The sequence below is a fragment of the Loxodonta africana genome, chromosome 11 (genome assembly GCF_030014295.1).
Source record: "Loxodonta africana isolate mLoxAfr1 chromosome 11, mLoxAfr1.hap2, whole genome shotgun sequence".
NCBI classification, from domain to species: Eukaryota; Metazoa; Chordata; class Mammalia; order Proboscidea; family Elephantidae; genus Loxodonta; species Loxodonta africana.
Genome location: NC_087352.1, coordinates 82,937,538 through 82,960,462, shown reverse-complemented (window position 1 = coordinate 82,960,462; position 22,925 = coordinate 82,937,538). Strand labels below are relative to the sequence as shown.

At 38.3% G+C, this 22,925-nt stretch overlaps 1 protein-coding gene across 1 annotated transcript in view; it reads left to right on the top strand.

The window, feature by feature from the left end:
* Window positions 1–22,925, top strand: part of TAF4B (TATA-box binding protein associated factor 4b) — a 144,080-nt gene that overhangs the window by 76,287 nt on the left and 44,868 nt on the right. The window contains exons 12-13 of the mRNA XM_003406347.4: window positions 9,766–9,891; window positions 14,522–14,578. Of these exons, the coding sequence (XP_003406395.2) occupies window positions 9,766–9,891; window positions 14,522–14,578 (183 nt within the window). The remainder of the gene's footprint in view (window positions 1–9,765; window positions 9,892–14,521; window positions 14,579–22,925) is intronic.

Here is a 22,925-nt window from a genome sequence, read left to right as displayed (position 1 = left end):
AGCATAGCTTCCAGCATCATAAGAACACATAAGCCACCACAGTATGACAACATGACAGATGGGTGATATTATATTACTGTCTGTTTTTCAGAGGAGAATATTAGAGTCTGCTTTTTGGGTTTTTACTTTAACTTTTTAAAGTGAAATTTTCAAACACACAGGAATTCTCTCACACATACAAACCTTAATTACACTATTTTTTCAGAAATAGATGACTGCATATTCATTTACAGTGGTCAGCTTTTACACAAATATAAACAATTTAATATGGAGTAGAATTTTCCAAGTAATGTTTAGTATTCTCGTTATTATTCAGAACTCTATTGTGTACAGTCTTCAGATGGAATTCTTCTGTTGTATGTCAGTAGTACATGTCCCAAGGATTTAATTGCGCTAAGTAAAGTGGGTAGTATCTATCCACCTAGAAGACCTCAATAACTTAGGTTAAAGCCAGCACCTCCTTAACTTTCTGTGTTATACACTGCCTTTCCGGATTAATTTTCCCCCTGCTGACCCTCCCAACACAATCATTCTTTAATATAGCTAATGCAGCTGACTGCATTTGCACATATAGAAAGTCATCTATATTATCATTCTCCTTTAAACAAAAATAGTATTCATTTATATTTGGATCCAGCTCGGAATTACACTTATTATATAGATTTTACTGAAGAAAATTAGAACAAGTCCACAAGAGCCAAACTATAACCATGAGTATATCCCATTTGAATTCAGAGACCATCTCAAGGATAGATTTGATGCATTGAACATTCATGACCAAAGACTGGACCAGTTGTGGAATGACAGAAATCAGGGACATTATACCTGAAGACAGCAAGAGGTCATTAAAAAAGACAGGAGAGAAAGAAAAGACGTAAATGGATGTGAGAAGAGACTTTAAGACTTTCACTTGAACATCAAATAGCTAAATCAAAAGGAAAAAAACGATGAAATAAAAAAGCTGAACAGAAGATTTCAAAGGGTGACTAGAGAAGACAAAGTGAAGTATTATGATGACATATGCAAAGACCCGGAGATAGAAAACCAAAAGGGAAGAACACGCTCAGCATTTCTTAAGCTGAAAGTATTGAGGAAAAAATTCAAGCCTTTAGCTACAATACTAAAGGATTCTACAGGGAAAATATTAAAAGATGCAGGGAGCATCAAAAGAAGATGAATGGGATACACAGAGTTACTATTCCAAAAAGAATTGGTCGACGTTCAACCATTTCAGGACATAACAGATAATCAGGAACCCATGGTACTGAAGGAATAAGTTCAAGCTGCACTGGCGAAAAACAAGGCTTCAGGAATTGATGGAATATCAATTGAGGTGTTTCAACAAAAGATGCAGCACAGGAAATGCCCACTCGTCTATGCCAAGAAATTTGGAAGATAGCTATGTGGCCAACCAACTGAAAGAGATCCATATTTATGCCTGTTCCCAAGAAGGGTGATCCATCCAAATGTGGAAGTTATCAAACGATATCATTAATAGCACCTGCAGGCAAAATTTTGCTGAAGATCATTCTTAAGCTGCCACAGCAGTGTCTTGACAGGGAACTGCCAGAAATTCAAGAGGGATTTAGAAGAGGACGTGGAGCCAGGGATATCATGGCTGATGTCAGATGAATCCTAGCTGAAAGCAGAGAATACCAGAAGGATGTTTACCTGTGTTTTACTGATTATGCAAAGGCATTCAACTGTGTGAATCATAACAAATTATGGATAACATTTTGACCAATGAGAATTCTAGAACCCTTAATTGTGCTTGTGAGGAATCTGTACATAGATCAAGAGGCAGTCTTTTGAACAGAACAGGGATACTGCATGGTTTAAAGTCAGGAAAGGTGTGCATCAGAGTTGTGTCTTTTCACCATACGTATTCAGTCTGTACGCTGAGCAAATAATCCAAGAAGCTGGACTGTATGAAGAAGAACGGGGCATCAGGTTTGGAGGAAGACTCATTAGAACCTGCATTGTGCACATGACACAACCTTGCTTGCTTAAAGTGAAGTGGACTTGAAGCACTTACTGATGAAGATCAAAGATCACAGCCTTCAGTATGGATTACACCTGGACATAAAGAAAATGAAAATCTTCACAACTGGACCAATAAGCAACATCGTGATAAATGGGGAAAAGATTAAGGTTGTCAAGGATTTCATTTTACTTGGGTTCACAATCAACACCCATGGAAGGAGCAGTCAGAAAATCAAAAGACTCACTGCATTGGGCAAATCTGCAAAAGACCTTTTTAATGTGTTGAAAACCAAAGATGTCAGCCCTGAGGACTAAGGTGCACCCGACCCAAGCCATGGTGTTTTTAGTCACCTCATATGCATGTAAAAGCTGGACAGTGAATCAGGAAGACTGAAAAAGAATTGATGTATTTCAGTTATGCTGTTGGCGAAGAATATGGAAAATACCATGGACTACCAAAAGAATGAACGAATCTGTCTTGGAAGAAGTACAACCAGAATGTTCCTTAGAAGCAAGAATGGCAAGACTGCATCTTACATGCCTTGGACATGTTGTCAGGAGGGATCAGTCCCTGGAGAAGGACATCGTGCTTAGTAAAGTAGAGGGTCAGCAAGAGAGGAAGACCCTCGACAAGGTGGATCGACACCTTGGCTGCAACAGTGGGCTTAAGCATAGCAATAGCTGTGAGGATGGCTCAGGACCGGTCCGTGTTTCGTTCTTTTGTTCATAGGGTTGCTGTGAGTCAGAACCAACTCGACACGCACCTAACAACAATGCAGTTTTTTTTTTAATTTATTTTTATTGTGCTTTTAAGTGAAAGTTTGCAAATCAAGTCAGTCTTTCATACAAAAATTTATATATACCTTGCTATATAATACTCCTAGTTGCTCTCCGCCTAATAAGACAGCACACTCCTTCTCCCATGTCCATTCAGCCAGGTTCTGTCCCCCTCTGCCTTCTTATCTCCCCTGCAGACAGGAGCTACCCACATAGTCTTATTTGTCTATCTGAGTGAAGAAGCTCACTCCTCTCCAGTGTCGTTTTCTATCTTACAGTCAAGTTCAATCCCTGTCTGAAGAGTTGGCTTTGGCAGTGATTTCAGTCTTGGGCTAACAGAAAGTCTGGGGACCATGACCTCCGGGGTCCTTCTGGTCTCAGTGAGACCATTAAGTCTGGTCTCTTTATGAGAATTTGAGGTCTGCATCCCACTGCTCTCCTACTCTATCAGGGATTCTCTGTTGTATTCCCTGTGTGGGGAGTCATCGATTGTAGCCAGGCGCCAACTAGTTCTTCTGGTCTCAGGCTGATGTAGTCTCTGATTTATGTGGCCATTTCTGTCTCTTGGGCTCATACTTACTTTGTGCCTTTGGTGTTCTTCATTCTCCTTTGCTCCAGGTGGGTTGAGACCAATTGATGCATCTTAGATGGCCGCTTGCTAGCGTTTAAGACCCCAGTCGCTGCTCTCCAAAGTGGGATGCAGAATGTGTTCTTAATAGATTTTATTACGCCAGTTGACCTAGATGTCCCCTGAAACGATGGTCCCCAAACTCCCGCCCCTGCTACGCTGGCCTTCGAAGCATTCAGTTTATTCAGGAAACTGCTTTGCTTTTAGTTTAGTCCATTTGTGCTGACCTGTCCTGTATTGTGTGTTGTCTTTTCCTTCACCTAAAATAGTTGTAGTCTACTATCTAATTAATGAATACCCCTCTCTCTGCCTCCCTCCCCCACTCTCGTATCCATCAAAGAATATTTTCTTCTCTTTTTAAACTATTTATTGAGTTCTTACAATATTGGTCTCATACAATATTTGTCTTTTTGCAACTGACTGATTTCACTCAGCGTAATGCCTTCCAGATTCCTCCATGTCATGAAATGTTTCATGGATTCATCATTGTTCTTTACTGATGTGTAGTCTTCCATTGTGTGAATATACCATAATTTATTTATCCATTCATCCATTGATGGGCACCTTGGTTGCTCCCATCTTTTTTTGCTGTTGTAAACAGTGCTGCAGTGAACATGGGTGTGCTTATATCTGTTTGTGTAAAGGCTCTTATTTCTCTAGGATATATTCCAAGGAGTGGGATTGCTAGATCGTATGGTAGTTCTATTTCTAGCTTTTTAAGGAAGCACCATATCAATTTCCAAAGTGGTTGTACCATTTTACATTCCCACCAGCAATGTCTAAGTGTTCCAGTCTCTCCATAACCTCTCCAACATTTATTATTTTGTGTTTTTTGGGTTAATGCCATCTTGTTGGAGTAAGATGGAATCTTATTGTAGTCCTGATTTGCATTTCTCTAATGGCTCATGATTGTGAGCACTTCCTCATGTATTTGTTAGCTACCTGAGTGTCTTCTTTAGTGAAGTGAACAACACATAGATTTTGATTGTAATACTCTTTGAGTCATGGTTTGGCTGTGTCCTTGTGTTTCAGTTCATCCTTTATAGGATTTATTTCATCTATGCAGTGTGGGAGTTCTACTCTATGAGTTTCCCAAAAGTAAGCAACTGTTACTAAAAGCAAAAGCTCACCATCTCTTTTCTCAGGACACCCGTTTATTTTCAATAATCTTTCACCTGGGTAAATAGAATTCTCTAATTAATCACAGTCCATAAACTGAGATGTACATAAAGAAGTAGAAGTGACGCATGTAGTACAGGACCTTGATCTTGCTGCCAGGTATTTTCTTACTGAAGATACATTATAGTCCTCTGCATGCCAGTGGCCATGAAGAACCTTCATTTTTTTTCTAGTAGAAATGTGCTGTAGTACTTCCTTTAAATGGAATTCTTTCAATGGTGTTGATATCATTTGGTCTGGGTTCTTATATTTTTACTGTTAAACTGTTTAATACATAGTGGCCCTAATATTCCAAAGCTCTAATATGTTCGTGCATGAGGACTTCAGTTAGGCCAGCTGGGTAGACAGGAAGGAATGTGGAAAGGTTTGGATCACTTGTTTAAATAAGGTAGAACTCACTCATTTGCTTAGTAATATCTGGAAGAGTAAAGGAAGGCTGTACTACATCAGAGAAAGTTGTATCTGAGTTGGAACTAGAGAAGTAATCTTACCATGGGGATGAGATTGGGTTAAAATTTAGTAAGTCTGTGCCCCTTTTTAATTTAGTGTTTGTTGCCCTTTTAAAATTAAATCCTGTCAGCAGACTATCTCCACAGCATCTCAGTACAAAAATAGTGAAGAAGAAATTAAAAAAAAAAAAAACAACACTGGTTATTTTATTTATACCTCTGTGGTTGGCCTGTAATTTATTCTATAGTCTATCTTGTATTATTTAACTTGAAAAGCATTTGGGAATTCTTTTTTATTAAACATTAAATAAGTAGCACTACTATGTCCTTGTCCCTTAAACTATGTAATACTCTTTTGTTTTAGTTCAATACCGACAATAAAAATTCAATTAAAAAAAACCTTGGGCCAGCCATCCAAGGCACTACAATTGGTCTCTGTTCACCTAGACCAAGAGAGGAAGAAGGAGAGTCAGGAATAGGAGGAGGATATGGAATGTGTGGCCAAGTGCCTCCATGAACAACTACCCACTTTACCATGTGACCAGAAGAACTGGATGGCGCCTAGCTACCATTACTGAACGTTTTGATCAAAGATTCCATAGAACAATCCTGATCAAAAAAGGGCAAATGCAGAACAGAATTTTAAATTCTCATGGACTCTAGACTTTCTAGAGCCATGGAGGGTGGATGAACCCCTGAAATGATTGTCCTGAGATCAACCTTAAACAATAGTTTAACTCAACTAGTAAAAAAGATCTGCCTTGAGCGTTATGCTCTTTTAAGAACTGTTTATATGAAGAAAAAAAAAATTGACAACACCACTTAAAAGATGAGATAGAAACCTTAGGGGGAGCAACAACTCAGAAAAGGAGGGTGAGAGTGGTTGCACAACATGGAATCAGTGTCACTAAATGGTACGTATAGGAACGGGTAAATTGGCATGTGTTTTGCTGTGTATATTCTTAACAACAACAGGAAAATAAAATTTAGAGAGAAAAAGATTGACTTAAGAAACACCTTAAACTGATATTGCCTCATTAACATAACAAAGAAAACCCATTCCCAAATGAAATTATAACCACAGGTTATAAGGGTTAGGATTTACAACATATATTTTTTGGGGGACACAATTCAAGCCATAACAGGGTATAATATGCAAAATGTGTATAAAAATTCTACAGTTTAACAAGAAGAAAGACAAATAACCGAATGAAGAAATGGGTGAAGAACATAAACAGACACTTCACTGAAGAGAACATTTAGGTGGCCAACAAACACATGAAAAGATGTTTGCTGTCATTAGTCATTACAAAGATGCAAATCAAATCTACCATGCAATACTACCTCATCCTTGCTAAAATGGCATTGATCAAGAAAACAAAACAAACGTTGGCAAGGGTGTGTAGGGATTGGAACCCTTATCCACTGTTCATGGAAATGTAAAATTGTACAACCACTTTGGAAAACAGTATGGTCAAACCTTAAAAAATTAGAAATAGAGCTACCTTATGATCCAGCAATTCCAGTTCTAGGAATATACCCTAGGGATATAATAGAAGAGACAAACAGATGTATGCACACCTGTGTTTATTGTGATACTATTCACAATCGCAAAAACATGGAAACAACCTAAGTGCCCATCAGTGGATGAATGGATAAACAAAATGTGGTACATACTTACAATGAAATACAGCTGTAAAGAAAAATGAATTCCAAAATATCTTGCAACATGGATGGACCCAGATGACATTATGCTGAGTGAAATCAGTTAAGCACAAAAGGACAAATATTGTATGATCTCACTTTTATGAAATGACAAGAATAGGTATATATACAGACACCGATGTTCATTGACAATTACTAGGGAAGGGGAAGAGGGAAATCATTTTCTAGATAACCCTTGCAGTCGAGTCTATTCTGGCTCATAGTAACCCGGTAGTAGTCATTTTTGTTTATGGGGATGGAAAAGGTAACACTGAAGGTGGGTAAATATGTACAGCTTAATTAGTGTAGCTGATGTCACTAAGTTTTATACAAGAAAAAGGATGTGTTGGTAAATGCTATGTTATATGTAAATTTGCAGAAACAACATATATAAAACAAATAGGGGCTACGGATGCTGATACTTCTTAGACATAACCAGTCACCTCACATGATTAGTTTTCTTAGTTTGAAGACTTAGGGTCATAGCCTCATGAAACTACTTGGTCAAGTGGCATAATACAGTTCATAAAATTTGTATTCTATATCCTAGTTGGTGAGTAGCATTTAGGGTCATAAAAGCTTGTGATCGACCATTTAAGGTAGAACTATTGATCTCTGTTTGTCTGGAGCAGAAGAGAAAGAAGGAAACCTGAGAAATCAGAGAAGGAACTGGACTACAGAACCAATTGTCTCCATACTGCATGAACCACAGCCTCCTCTACCCTGAGATCAGAAGAAATAGATATGGTGGCCTGGCTACCACTACTGAATGTTTTGATTGGGGTCATAGTAGAGGGATCCTGATAGAAAGGGAGAAAAATGTGGAACAGAACTTCACATTCCCAAAGAATCTAGATTTAACTGGACCCATTGAAACTGAAGGAATCCCTAAGACTATTGCCCTGAGATATTAGATACTGTAACCCTTGAACCAAAACTGTTCCCCGAAGTCATCTTTTTAACTAAATAGCAGGTTAGCTCAAAAAGTAAGGAATGTCACCTTTGAGTACTGCTCTTTTCAAGAAATTATCTATGAGACCAAATGGACAACAGTTACTCTAAAGCATGAATGAGAAGCTTGGGGGGCAGTGAGACTAATGAGAATGGAACAACCAGAACGGAAATAATGAGAATGTTGACACAATATGAAGAATGTAACCAGTGTCACTGAACAATGTGTAGAAATTGTTGAAGGGGAATGTGTTTTGCTATGTATATATTCACCAAAAATATAATAAAAATAAAAGAATATTGGGCATATGAAATCTCTCAGTCTCACTTAATTGAATCAGCTGTAAGCCTGGGGATATAATGACCCTGGCAGTGGTGCTGTACCCATGATTTCCAAGCTAGTCACTGACTGGTGGACTAAATGTTTGAAAACATTCACTTTCTCTACTGTACAGGCTCTCTCCTGTAGTTACAGTGTCTGAATTACTGAGATGAGTGTTATTGTTAGTTGCCATTGAGTTAGCTCTGACTCAAGGCATTATGTATAACAAAACAAAACATTGCCCAGTCCTGTGCTGTCTTCGTGATCATTGGTTTGTTTGAGTCCATTATTGTGGCTATTGTGTGTGTGTTTACAGCTGTTATTTATCATTTTGAGTTGTCCCATATCAGCAAATAAAGATCCTGAAGGCTTTACTCCCTGTCATGAACATCAACTACATGGGGGAGACAGCTCTTCCCCAGTCGTATTTTGAGTTCCTTCCAACCTAGGGGGCTCATCTTCCAGCACTACATTGGGCAACATTCTGTTACAGTCCACTGGCTAATTTTCAGACGTAGAATGCCAGACCTTTCTTCCTAGTCTATCATAGTCTGAAAGTTCCACTGAAACTTACCCACCGTGGGTGACCCTGCTGGTATTTGTAATACCAGTGGCATAGCTTCCAGCATCAGAGCAATGTGCAGCTTCCGTAGTACTACAGACCGACAGACAGTGGTCAACTGAGATGAGTAGATGGCAAGAATTCTTAAATACTGATTGAGAAGACACTTCCCCCCACCGCCCCAAAGCACAAACACACTCACACATGTGTTAAAATACCAAACCAAACCCTTTCCTGTCAAGTCGGTTTCGACCCAGGGTGATCCCATGTGTTACGGAGTAGAATTTTTCCATAGGGTTTTCTTGGATATAATCTTTAGAGAAGCACATTGTCAGGCCTTTCTTTCATGATGCTGCCAGCTGGGTTTGAACTACCAGCCTTTAGGTTAGTAGTTGGCCACAAACTGTTTGTGCCACTAAGGGACCTCGCTTGTGTATTAGGAGAAATATGTGGCCGTATCAGATGGAAAAAAAAAAAAATTTATGTTTTTATGCTGTAGAATATCAGAATAAACAGAAGAATTTGAATTTTATTGAATGGAATCACTTAAGACAAATAATTATACTTCTTTATTATGGCTCTCATTTATAAATTATATACTTGGGTTATTTTTTTGGACTGCAGTTTCTTCCCAAATTCACTGCTTAAGAAATTCTTTGATACAGAGTTTCAGTATTTTAATAAATGCCACATTATCTTATGTTTTATTTTGACAGAAGTTGTATTCACTTGTCAAGATAAGATCATTTCAACAATGAAAACAAGGGTGATAACTTTCATCCTTGTTACATTTTTCAGTGAGCCGGTGTTTCCTGCTTTTTGTCTTTTATAGGCCTAAGATTTAATTACTCATATTACAGTCTCCTGAAGATGAACAGTAATTTAACTAAAAAGATTTAGATTATAGGTTGGTGGTATACTCTCTTGCTTTCTACTTGCTATTATGATCTGCTTGGCTTAATTCCTTTGTTTTTATAATTCATAATTCTTACTAGGAAAGCTCTTGGAAACTTATATGCTGACTCACCTCCCACAATTTAAGGATGATTAAAGTTCCTTTTATTCTTCAGTTAAATTTGTCTATATATATTACCTCCAAAAAAATTTAGCTTGCTATGTATGTTGGTGTTACTGTCTTTAGCTGATTTATAATAATACCTAATGTAGAATATGTTACTAAGATGATCATAAAATTTTGTTTTTTTCCCAGACAAGTGAAAATTACATCCTGTCTAGTGACACCAGGTCACAGCTCAAATTTCTTGAAAAACTGGATCAATTGGAGAAGGAGAGAAAGGATTTAGAAGAAAGAGAAATGTTATTTAAAGCAGCCAAGGTAAGGGCCTGTGTGATTTATGAGCGAACATGGCCTTGCAATGAGGTCAGCATTGGTTTTATCGTTAGTTGACCTTCTTGGTTTTATTAGGACTTCAGATTTCCCTGGAGGATTTCTCAAAATGAAATTGCTAATAGAATCTCTCACCACCAGGGTAGTGTGGTACAGTGGCTTTCAGTTAATTTAGTTTGGTGAGACATAATCTTTTGTCTTCTCACTCTCATTTCCTGTGTTCCTCATCATACCTACCACCTCCCAGGTATAAGCACTTCGTAAAATTTTCAGAGTCTTTTTGCTGATATGATTGGAAATGTGCCTCGTTGAGTTGAGAGAAAAAATTTGGAAAATGGGCAGGAGAATTATGGGTAAAATTAGGAGTAATTAACATATGAAACAAAATATAAGACGGGGAGAAATGGGTTAAAGAGAGAATTAAGAAAAATAGGTGAATTTTGAAATAGTTTCAGACTTACAGAAAAGTTGCCAGAAGTGTATAAAGAGGTCTCACTGTCTTTCCTAGGTTACCCCATTTTTAACATTTTACTGCGTTTGCTCCGTCCTCACCTTCTCCCCCCACTGTCTATACATACACACAGGCACGCCCCATTTCGCCTTTGTAATCATGTGGTTTTTATTGGTTGAGAGTTGCCAAATGGTGATTGTTTCCATCATCCCTTCTATATAATATAGCAGTCTACTATATGGAAAAGCTTCCTTTTCTCATTCATTCGTTCACATTAGTATGGCCTCATGAATTTCTATTCGATTCAACAAGTTGTAATTCATTACAGTCATTATTTAGTTTGTGTCTCAAATTGCTTTTGGAGGGGAAGCCCATCTAGCTGGCACTTTTGTCCTTTAGACCTGTTTCCATCACTCACTGAACATGTCCTTACTTCTGGTACAAGGTATTCCAGGCTCAGCTTTTACTTTTCCTGCCCTAGCCCTGGAATTAGCCATTTTTCCAAGGACCTCTGTTTTTTTTTTTAGTTCGAGATGATATTCAGAAACCAACATTAGAGCAGAGTGTGCTTATTGCTACTGCGGTGTCATTGCCTGTAGACCCTCTCAGTGGACATATCTATGCAGTATTTGTATGTGTATATATGTAGGCCGATGGCTTGGCAAGGTTCCACAGCCCCTCACCACCTTGCCTTTCTTGACAAATGGTCTACACCTTTATGTGCCCGAATCCTCCCACAAGGGTTGGGGTACTACATCCTTGACCTCTGGGCCCTGTGGGACATTGCCTCTGCAAGTTTTTCCACCCCCAGCCTCATGCAGCTTCCCACTGTCCCACAGTCTCAGCCTGCATGCTGACCCTCCTCTGCAATGGGAAAAGAAGGGAGATGGAACTGGAAGATACTCTTCTATGAGCCCTCAAGTATTATAAACATGCACACAGCCATTGTAATGAAGTGGTTTGTTGATATTTTATTTCATAAACTTATTATTTATTTAGTGACTATTGGATATATTATGCTTGCTTTCATCCTCTTTCAGCATCTCTTCCTTTTATCAGACTTCTAAATGTTGGGGTTTCCCAGCTTTCAGTCTTAGGTCACCTTCTCTGTCTGCATTTTTTCTTATATTTTATATTTCCAACTAAGACCACATTTTGGAACACTATACTCATGTGGCTAACTGCCTGCTTGACGTCTCTACTTGGTTGGCCAGTAGGCATCTCAAATTTAATGTGTCCAGAAGGACTTCTGATGTTCTTTCATCAAAACACCTTTTATTCTTTTTGGTTTCTTAACTAAGTAAATGACACCATCATTTGTTTAGCTGTTCAAGCCAAAAAAGAAAAAAAAAACTCCAACTCCGCTTTTCCTTCTCTTTCCACAACTACTTCACTTTCTATTCTACTTCACAGATGTATCCGTATTTTCTTTCCATCACCATTGTCACCACTTTGGTCTACATCATCTTTCACCTGGGCTATTATAAACCAAAAACCAAACCAAACCCAGTGCCGTCGAGTTGATTCCAACTCATAGCGACCCTATAAGACAGAGTAGAACTGCTCCATAGAGTTTCCAAGGTGGGCTATTACAGTATCTTCTAACTGATCTCTCTTCCTTCCACAGTCCATTCTTCATACTATAGTCAGAATAATGTTTTTATAACAAATCATATGTATCTCCATTGCCTAAAATCCTTCAGTGGTTTCACTTAAAATCCAAACTCCTTTCCAAAATTTAAAAGACCTCACATAATCTGGCACCTACCCCTCTCTCTTAGTTGGTCTCATATCATTCCCTTCTTCACTCAGTTGGCTCCAGTCACACTAACCTTTCTCTTAAGTGCCAAGCTTGTGTCCCACCTTAGGATATTGGACTTCTAATTGAGGGTCTAAAACTGAACATTGAGTTCCCTTTCCCTCAATATGCTCTCCTTAGGTCTTTACCATCTCAAAAAGTTGAAATTACCATCTTCCCCCTTGCTTAGGCTAGAATCCTCGAAGTCATCCTGGATTCCTGTCTTTGCTTCATATTAGATAACCAATCCGTCGGTAAATCTGGTTGGCGCTACCTCTAAAATATATGTTGGATCCAACAATTTGTCATCATCTCTGTCGTGACTGTAGTCCAAGCCACCCTCATTTTCTTCAGTTAGCCTCTTATTCAGAATACTTGCTTTATACCAGTTTCTTGATTGCTCTGCATGCTTCCAGTCTTGAATGCCTGCAGTGCATCCTCTGCCTAGCACCCAGAGTGATCTTTTGAGTGTGATGTCAGTGGTGTATTACTCCTCTGCCCCACACCCTCCAGTGGCTTGTTCTTATAACCCCAGCTCCTCTTCATGACCCACAAGGCAACAAACACATTATCTCCAAGCTTATCCCTTCAGCTCTTTACTATGCTCCAGCCACATGGGCCTTCTTTCTTTCCTCAAGTTTTCCAAACTTGTTCCCGTTTTAAGGCTTTGGCAACGACTGTGTCTCTGCTTGGAGTGTTCTTCCCCAAACCTTTCCATGACTGCCTGCTTCTTGTCATTCAGATTTCCTCAAATATCACTCCTGAGAGAGGCCTCCCCTACTATCCTAGCTCAAGTAGTACCCATACATGCCTTCCTCTCTGTTTCTTTCTATCACATTATCACATTTCCTCTATAGCACTTATCAGTATTAGCAATTCTTATTTATTTTTAATTGTTCCTCATCATAAAATGTTTTACATATCAGATGGGTGTGTAATTTTTATAAAATTGTTTATGCTTTATTTTATCTCCTTAAAATGTGAGTCCCTTGAAAGCAGGGACTTTGTCTTGTTAGTTCATCTCTGTATCTCTAAGGCCTTATAACAGTGGCATGCGGAATAGAATCTGTACTATGCATGATCAATAAATCCTGAATAACTGACAGTGTCTTAGTAGCCAAATGTACCTATTTTATACTGGGGCAGAAAAATTACCATACAGACATATGTATACACAAACATTTATATGTGAATACATACAAACACATACTCATTTTCTGCTAATAATAGGTGGAATAACAAAGGAGTTTGTCTTAGTTTGGTCTGAAATGGAGTTGTTTTAGTAGATCGGGCATTAAAATGAAACAGCAAATGACTAGCTTTGAATAGAATTTTATGTTGGTATTTAATTAAGGTATTTGAGATTAGAAGGTATTCTTACATCTAAACAGTTTCTTTCTGGTGTTTTCCTTTAACAGAGGTACTGATAAATCAGTAAAAGTATCAGATCAACTTAGTAAATCAGAAATTACTTGTAGCTTTTATTTTGTTAGCCATTTTTAGCTTAATTAACATGTATTACACTTCACAGAATAAATTTTTATAAGGAATTAGCTAGCTTTGTTAGAATGAGAAAAAGGGTATACCTATCCCAAGCATATTACTTCAGTGGACAGATGCTAATGGTATCAGAAACGGAGTTCTTTCCACTTTGTTCCATCCCAGCGTTACATATAGAAAGTGAGCTCTCTTCTTACATGAGGCCTCTAAGACTGTTCATTTTTGGAGCGTTAAACTCAATCAGTATGGAAGGTGACATTTAATAAACATTTACTGAACATTTAACTTGTGCACAGCATTCTATTAAACGTGGTAGAGGACCCAAAGATGAATAAGATACTCTAATGAAAGCACTGGGATGTATTTCCTACTTATATTAAAGATTATTATACTTTTAAAGAGAGAGCGATTTGGTTCAAGGTTAGGCCTTGTTCTTGATTTTAATAGTCCTGGAAATACAATATATGTTTCCAAAATGGCTTCACCTGAAGATCAGCCAGTGTTGATTGTTTTCATTCCATTTGAGCCAACAGTTAGCCTTCTTTTCTTTCCCTTCATCCGTACCATCCATTTTCTAGTGTTTAGTGTTTCAACAAGAACAACGCCATACCTCAACTGGACCTGACTGACATTGTTAGCATCATTTTCAGCATAAGCTTCCTCCAGGCTACAACTGCAGCAGCCAGCCCAGATGATGAGATGGAGGGGGGCAGTCATGGAGGGAGTGCAGGGAGACTGGATTGAGGCATTTTCCCCTGGAGCTAAGATTTTCAATCACAAGAGAAAATTGTCATTTATTAAATATTTAACGGCAACTATGGTGTTTAGATGCTAGTAATTTCTATTAAAATTTTCTTTTCCTTTGATAGAGTCGTTCCAATAAAGAAGATCCAGAACAGCTGAGATTAAAGCAGAAAGCCAAAGAGGTAGGACTTTCAAGTTACCGTGCTCGTCTTTGTGTTTCAGGGAAGGTTGGCTGCTCTCCCCTGGCAATTAGGTCAGGGTTTATTTTGCTGTTGCATACCATTTGCAGAAGCCTTGGGGAAGGACAGGAACTGCTACAGGCAAGGGCAGGACTTCAAATGAGGTCAATGAGTTATGTGCTCTCTTTTTGAAATTTATTTTCAAGGCTTAGGCCTGTCTAGAAATGGCTCTTTGTAAACTACAGCAGCCTACTTGGTGGGGATATAATGTGGAATTAAAAAAAAAAAAAAAAGAAAGAAACTTTTGAGATTTAGCATCTGGGACTGTACAATAGGCTACATTTTTCCAGGGTAATTGTTCGTTTTGTAAATCTGATACTACTTATAATTCTTTGGCTGGGAGGCGGTACTGGGATTTAGTTTTAAATGGAAAACGCCTCTGGCTTTTAATTTTCTGGGCCCAGCAGTTTTCTGTTCTGGAATGGAGCCCTTGTTTCACACAGTTCATGTTTAGCTGCAGGGGTTTTAGTTTATAGCTTAGACTGGTTAAGCTTTTACTCCCAGAGGCCTCTGCATAGCAACTGTAGAAATCAACAAATAAGTTCATTTATGTCTGCAGCCTCCTCTCAGTAGCTGACTTTTTACATTTCCCAATATCCATTTCCTGACTTTTCTAGCCCTGGAGAAAAAAGCTCCACTAATTGGAGCTTATTTTAATTGAGCCTTAATATTGGATCTCATTGGAGTTGCCCCCAGAGCTGCTGGGAACGGATTGAAATGAAAGTACCTGAGGTTGAAGATGTGGCATGTATATGGGGGTGTGTGAAATTTTTCCCTTGACCTACAGATTCTTTTCCCTGCTGAATAAATCATCAAGCCTGTTCACATTTCTGATTAAGGACCTGACAGCAGACGATAATAAAGACAATTGAGGTGTGAGACGTGTGATATGGAGCTGAAGAAATCGGTTTCTATAGTTACTTGACTGATGTCATGCAATTTTTAAGGATTTTTGTGCTAAATAAGAGCGATTTCCTGAGCAACCTTTTTTCTTAACTGTGCCTCTTGAACTATGAAATTTGTTGTTGCTTAACACCACTGCACTGGACTCCTAGGTGCCAGCAGCAGCAGGTTATTTATGAATGTTTTAAAGGCCTTTATTGTTTGGATTAATGTAGAAGCTGAGGCAAAACAATAGAAAGCTAGTACGATTCTTACGATCAAATGTGGTGTATTTTTATCAAAATACAGAAGGAAAACACATGAACCCTGGGTGGAAGGGTTTCTGGATTGAAATGAGGAAAAGTGGGAACATTAAAAAAAGATTGAAAACAGAAATATTTCATTTTCAACAAATTTCTCTTACTCATTCTTTCCAATGGAAATTTTATGTAAAAGATAATATGAGAAAGAAGTGTGCCTGGCTTGATTATTTGGGTATGGGCAACCTGTTATTGCCCTGATGCATGGGTATCTTTCTTTTAATTAAAAAGCTGATGAGATGCTTATCTCATTTCCTTCTAAATGCATCACCTTTCAGAAAAATATATATCAGAAAACTTACCTTTTATCCTGAAAGATTTTACTCTATCTGCCCCTCTTTCCTAAACAATCTGGATCTTAGATTAGTTTTCCTTTCAGGTTTGTATGAGATGGTTTCGTTTGTTGTTTTTTGTTTTAATGTTGTGTTTAATTATTCCCTGAGGGATCAATACATGGATGCCATTTTTCAAAGAAGAGTGTAAGAGTAAATGTGTAAAAATGTCTGTCTTAATAGAACAGGTGGCATTAAACCTGGTTTTTCTCTCCCTTTGTGCCTCCATTTCTTTCTTTTTCCAGCAAGACTAAGAGAACTCAATATAGTTTCTTTCCAGATATTTTGAAAGTTTTCTAGTTGCTTTCTATCCTAAATCTTCTTTAATCAAGAAAGGAATCAAGTAGATTGGTCCCATTCCAAGAACAGAGCTACTCTGTATTAGTTAACAAATGTTTGATGAAAGTAAAATATTGTCATTTTTTCATCCCCCTGTCCTCCTGAGCTCTTAATAACTTTAATATTCTAAGGGGCTCTAGTTCAGAATCAAATACACAGGGATGCCATATTTTGTTGGGTTGCAGGAATCATTGACCCTACCCAAGTATAGAAATGTTGTTTGGTTTTATGGTAAGTTGTAAAATTATTATTCGGGATGCTCTAATCAGTATCACACTAATATAAACTGTAAAGCTTCGGTTTGTGATTTTTTGGTATTTGGTTGTCTTGCAAGTTTTCATTGTTCAGTTGTGAAAATTAGCACAGATTCTTTACAGTTGCTTGATTAAGAATTGAATTGCTTTTCCTTTCCAGGTACATATTCACCAAGCAGGTCAAAGGAAATAGATTAATAACAGTATCTTAATGAATGCAGAACTCCAAAAAACAATTTTAAAGAAGTTGTTGGCTTTATTTATGCTGAGAAGTGTTTTAGCAGTGGTGTTTGGCATATAAATATTAAATGACAACCTGAATCCCCTTTGTACATAATCTGATAATCCATGTTTTCTTTCAGCTGTTAATAACTACATTATTTCTCCTGTGGTTTTTCGTCTCTCTAATACAGTTTTAGAGGCTTTTAATTTATTCTTTGCATTTGGTCGTAAGGACAAATTGTGTTAAATTGTTAAATTAGGCAGGTTTTTTTTTTTTTTTTAATAGAGGTATGTAATAATTTTTCATCTGTCCTGTTGACTTTTTCCAAATTTGTCATTGTCAATTGGCACCTTAAAAAAAATAGGCTGCCTTTGGATTTGCCTGGAGCCTAGTCACAGTCCATTGAAGTAGCCCCTGCTGCATACAGTTCTTATTGACCTGACAGGTTATCTATTAGAAATCATCCTGATGTCTGTCTCTGGATATCCCTGTGATTCAAGCATTTCATTTTAAACTTCTGGGTTGTCTTGTCTTTTCCTCTTTTTCTGCCCCCCTCCTGCCTCCCCCCTTTAGACAACGTGGTGAGTATTCTCTCTCTGTCTACCTCTTTCTAAGTTTATATTTCCAATACCAACACTTTAAAATTCTGATTTTTTCACTAGATACTTTTCCTAAAATGTAAGTACTGACATTCTTTCATTTCACCATCTATTTGTGAAAGGTTTTAAATAGACTTACTAGTTGCCAGATTCTAACATCAAGCAAGCAGGCACATCTTTGTTTAGTGCAGCTGCAGACTTGTCTGAGATTGTGTGCCGTGTGTCCCAGATGAACATCTAGCCCTCAGTGTTTTCCTTTTTGTACCACATCATCCAAAATTCTGCAGAGCAAGCCATCTGACCTTGAAGTTCAAACATCCTGATTTCCTTAAACATTTGTTATATATAGTGTGACCCTTATTTCTTTTTGAATTTCTTCTCTCTCCTTTGGGAAATGTGAGTTCAGTGCATCTGTGCATAGTGAGACAAAGAATTCATTTACTTTGTAACAGTTCCTAGCGTTCCCACTTTCATGTATTATCACACAGTAGAGGAAAGAAGAAAGAAATTGTATACTGGAGTGCAAGTCAGGGACCTGCTGGCACATTAGCTTTGCAGTGTACCCTGTAGGAACTGGGCAAAAGAATATTAAATGATTAAAATCCAAAACAGATTAGGAAACTTGTATCCTGAAGTATTTAGGAATTTTGTTTACAGGAAACAGGTCATAGAGAGGCTTAGTCACACACACCTTGCCATCCTCCTGCAGCAAAGAATCGAGAAACCAAATGAAACAGTTACAGATATCTGGGCACCCAGAACAGAAAACACAGGACATAAAAATTGCAAGTACAGGTCATCCCAGACTTACGACGGAGTTCATTTCTAACAGCTCCGTCATAAGTCAGTTCTGAGGTGAGTTGCATACCTCTTTTTTTGGTTTGTGTTCATTATTATTGCCTTTTGTTATCAATATATCTATATATTTGATGTTTTCAAGCAACTGAGGCCCCTGACTTAGTGTAGAAAAAACTTATTTCTTCCATTGTAAAATTTTCTGACGATTTGTCTACATCTTCTTTCTTGTTCAGCATTTCTGTCCTCTTCAAAATCCATTAAGTCCCGATCTGTCAGTTCTTTCTCGTGATCCATGAGCTGTTCCATGTTGGCAATATCAACTTCTAAATTCAGCATTCTTGCCATATGGGTGATTTCTCCACCAATCCCTTCCATCAAATTATCATAATCAGTGCTTGGAATGTGTTCATATAACTCAGCAATTTTTTCCATATCTCCTGCATGCACTTTCCTGTAACTTACTCCCAGGAAGATGCAATTTTCCAGATACACTGACAGTCATAGGTGTGGTTCCTCATAACTCAAATACATGGTAAGTTGGGGACTATCTGCAGTACAGTGAACCATAAGGCATTATTGTACCAGAAATAATTACTGAATCATAAAGCTTGTTGTTCTTAGATGCTGTCAGTTGGTTCCGACTCATAGCGACCCTATGGACAGCAGAATGATGTACTGCCAGGTCCTGCACCATCCTCACAGTCATTACTGTGTGTGAGCGTATTGTTGTAGCCACTGTGTCAGTCCATCTTGTTGAGGGGCTTCCTTTTTTTCGGTGACCCTGTGCTTATGCAAGCATGATGTCCTTTTCCAGGGACTAGTCCCTCCTGATAACATGTCCAAAGTACATGAGATGAAGTCTCACCATTCTTGCTTCTAAGGAGCATTCTGGCTGTACTTCTTCCAAGACAGATTTTTTTCATTCTTCTGGCACTTCATGGTATATTCACTATTCTTCGCCGATACCATAATTGAAATACATCCATTCTTTTTGGATTTTTTTTTTTTTATTCATTGTCCAGCTTTTGCATGCATATGAGGGGATTGAAAATACCATGGCTTTGGTCAGGCACACCTTAGTCCTAAAAGTGACATCTTTGCTTTTTAACACTACAAAGAAGCCTTTTGCGGCAGATTTGCTCGATGCAATACGTCATTTGATTTCTTGACTGCTGCTTGATAGGTCATTGATTGTGGATCCAAGTAAAATGGATTCTTGACAACTTCAGTGTTTTCACCGTTTATCATGATGTTGCTTATTGATCCAATTGTGAGGATTTTTGTTTTCTTTATGTTGAGATGTAATCCAGTGTTCTTTGATCTTCATCAGTAAATGCTTCAGGTCCTCTTTGCTTTCAGCAAGTTTGTATCATCTGCATATCAAGGTTGTTAATGAGTCGTCCTCCAATCCTGATGCTGCACTCCTCTTCACGTAGCCCATCTTCTCAGATTACTTGCTCAGCATACAGATTGAATAAGTGTGGTGAAAAGGCACAACCCTGATGCATACCTTTCCTGATTTTAAAGCACTTAGTAGCCCCTTGGAAACCCTGCTGGCATAATGGTTAAGTGATATGGCTGCTAACCAAAAGGGCAGCAGTTCAAGCGCTCCTTGAAAACTCTATGGAGCAGTTCTACTCTGTCCTATAGGGTCGCCACAAATCGAAATCGACTTGATGGGAACGGGTTTGTTTTTTGGTTTTAGTATCCCCTTGTTCTGTTCCAACAACTGCCTCTTGGTATGTATACATGTTCTGCATGAGTGCAATTAAGTTTCTGGAATTCCCATTCTTTGCAATGTTATCCATAATTTGTTATGATCCACACAGTCTAATGCCTTTGCATAGTCAGTAAAACACAAGTAAACATCTTTCTGGTATTCTCTGCTTGCAGCCAGGATGCATCTGACATCACCAGTGATATCCCTTATTCCACGTCCTTTTCTGAATCTGACTTGAATCTCTGGCATTCCCTGTCGATGTACTGCTGGAACTGCTTTTGAATTATCTTCAACAAAATTTTACTGCATGTGACATTAATGATCCAAAAAAAAAAAAAAACCCATTGCTGTTCAGACAATTCTGACTCATAGTGACCCTGTAAGACAGTAGAACTGCCCCATAGGGTTTCCAAGGAGCAGCTAGTGGATTTGAACTGCCCTGGGCTTTTGGTTAATAGCTGATCTCTTAACCAGTGTTCCTCCAGGGCTCTGATATTATTGATATTGTTTGATAATTTCTGCATTCTATTGGATCACCTTTCCTTGGAATGGGCACAAATATGGATCTCTTCTAGCCAGTTGGCCAGGTTCCTGTCTTCCATATTTCTTGGCATAGATGAGCGAGTGCTTCCAGCATTGCATCCATTTGTTGAAACATTTCAATTGGTATTCCGTCAATTTCTGGAGCCTCGTTACACTGTTTGGAAAATACTGAGTTATGAGAAAAGAAAGATATATTTTTAAAATGAAATTTAAAAAGATACTGAGTTAGTGAAACATGGTAGTTAAAGCTTTAAATTATAGCAGTTTGCCTTTAAACTTTATGCTAGTTCTGAATGGGCCAAAACTCACGGAACACTCAACAGGGCAAAACGAAATTTGTCTTTGGAAGTACATTCTTACAGTGAAATTAATGCTGTATAGAAAAGACATTTTTTAAACGACAGGTTATAAAGGGTTTGCATATATAGCAGGGAAATAGATGCAAATGTTTCAAAACATTGTCTAGGAAAATATTCCTCAAACTATAGTATGCCTAAGAATTATCTGGAGGGCTTGTTTAAAACACAGTTTGCCGGGCCCCGGCCCTAGAGTTTCTGATATTGTAAGTCTTGGGTGGGGCCTGAGAATTTGCATTTTCGACAACTTCCCAGGTGATGGCTGCTCCTCCTGTTGCTGCTCTGGAGGTCACACTTAGAACCATTCGTCCTGGAGAAGAAAGAAAGGAGCTTTAAAATTCATCACTTTTATTTTCCCGTTAACTTTAAGTTGTCAAAGAAGGTTAAGCAAAATACTGTGATTTGGGAATCCGAGATTTGGCATAGCTCAGTGACCATTCAGTGGGATTTCTTATACAACCAGGAAAGCTATACTAGGTTTCTTCATGAATACTTTCACAAAAGTCAATTATTGGCTGTATTTCTTGATTGATATACCTTGCATGTTGTTGTTGTTGTTAGGTGCTGTTCAGTTGGTTCCAACTCATAGCAATCCTCTAGGACAAAGTAGAACTGCCCCATAGGGTTTCCAAGGATCTGCTGGTGGATTTGAACTGCCGACCTTTTGGTTAGCAGCTGAGTTCTTAACCACCGTGCCATCAGAGCTCCTGTGCCTTGCATAGAAAAGATAATATTTAAAGATTCATTAGAAGGTTGCATGAATCCCTTAATTTTGTAGGATGGTGTGTCTTGAGAGGCAGCATATCACCCTCTTTGTAGAAGTGTTGCATATTATAAAAGAAAAAGCATTGAACTAGAAATCAGAGAATGCTTGGGTCTGCTGTCTAGATCTCACTTTGGGGAAGTTACTTCCTTGAACTTACCCCAGTTTTCTTGTTTTAAAATGAAGGTACTAATACTTACTCTGCTTATGTCACAAGGCTATCATAATTTAGGGAAATGTGGGGATTAGAGGAAAAGCCCGAAGCTCGAAAACGTTAGCTATAGAGACATTTAAGATCAGTACCATCAAGATCTTAGGTTAAACCTTGAGATTGACTGTGAGTATATTGGTTATTTTTTCTTTACTGAGGGCTGGAAGAAGATGAGAAGGAGGAAAAAAAAAAAAAAAAAAGGATGATGAAAACAGGGGAAAAGTTTCTTTAACCTAGAGTGAATACAGCATATATTTGCTTTGAATAATACATAAAGTATTATGTTTAAGCTAAAGAGAGGTACTTAGTTGAAACTAAGGAATATACCATTTTCCTAGAAGGCAGGGATGGGTTAGAAGGGCTGACCAGGAAGGCATCAGAGTGTATATTTTAAATTCCAAGAATCTCAAGTGTTCTGGACAGTGTCTTGACATCATAAGAATTTGCCTTAATGGTTGAGGGGGAAAAAAATCAGGCCCTGTACTGTTTGAAATGGTAGAATGTCTGCCTAATAATTGACTTTGATGGCTCAAAAATGATCCTGTGTTAGAAGCGAGGATGGGGAGACTTCATCTCATGTACTTTGGACTTATTAGGAGGGACCGGTTCCTGGAGAAGGATATCATGCTTGGTAAGGTAGAGGGTCAGCGAAAAAGAGGAAGACCCTCAACGAGGTAGATTGACACAGTAGTTTCAACAGTGGGTTCAAACTTAGCAATGATTACGAGAATGGCGTGGGACTGGGCAATGTTTCGTTCTGTTCTACATAGGGTTGCTGTGGGTCATAACCGACTCGATGGCACCTAGCTACAACATTCTTAATTTCAGGTAAGGGTTAAACCCATAACCATTGCTGTCAAGTTGATTCCGACCCGTATAGCGACCCTATAGGACAGACTAGAACTGCCCCATAGAGTTTCCAAGGAGCGCCTGGTGGATTTGAACTGCCC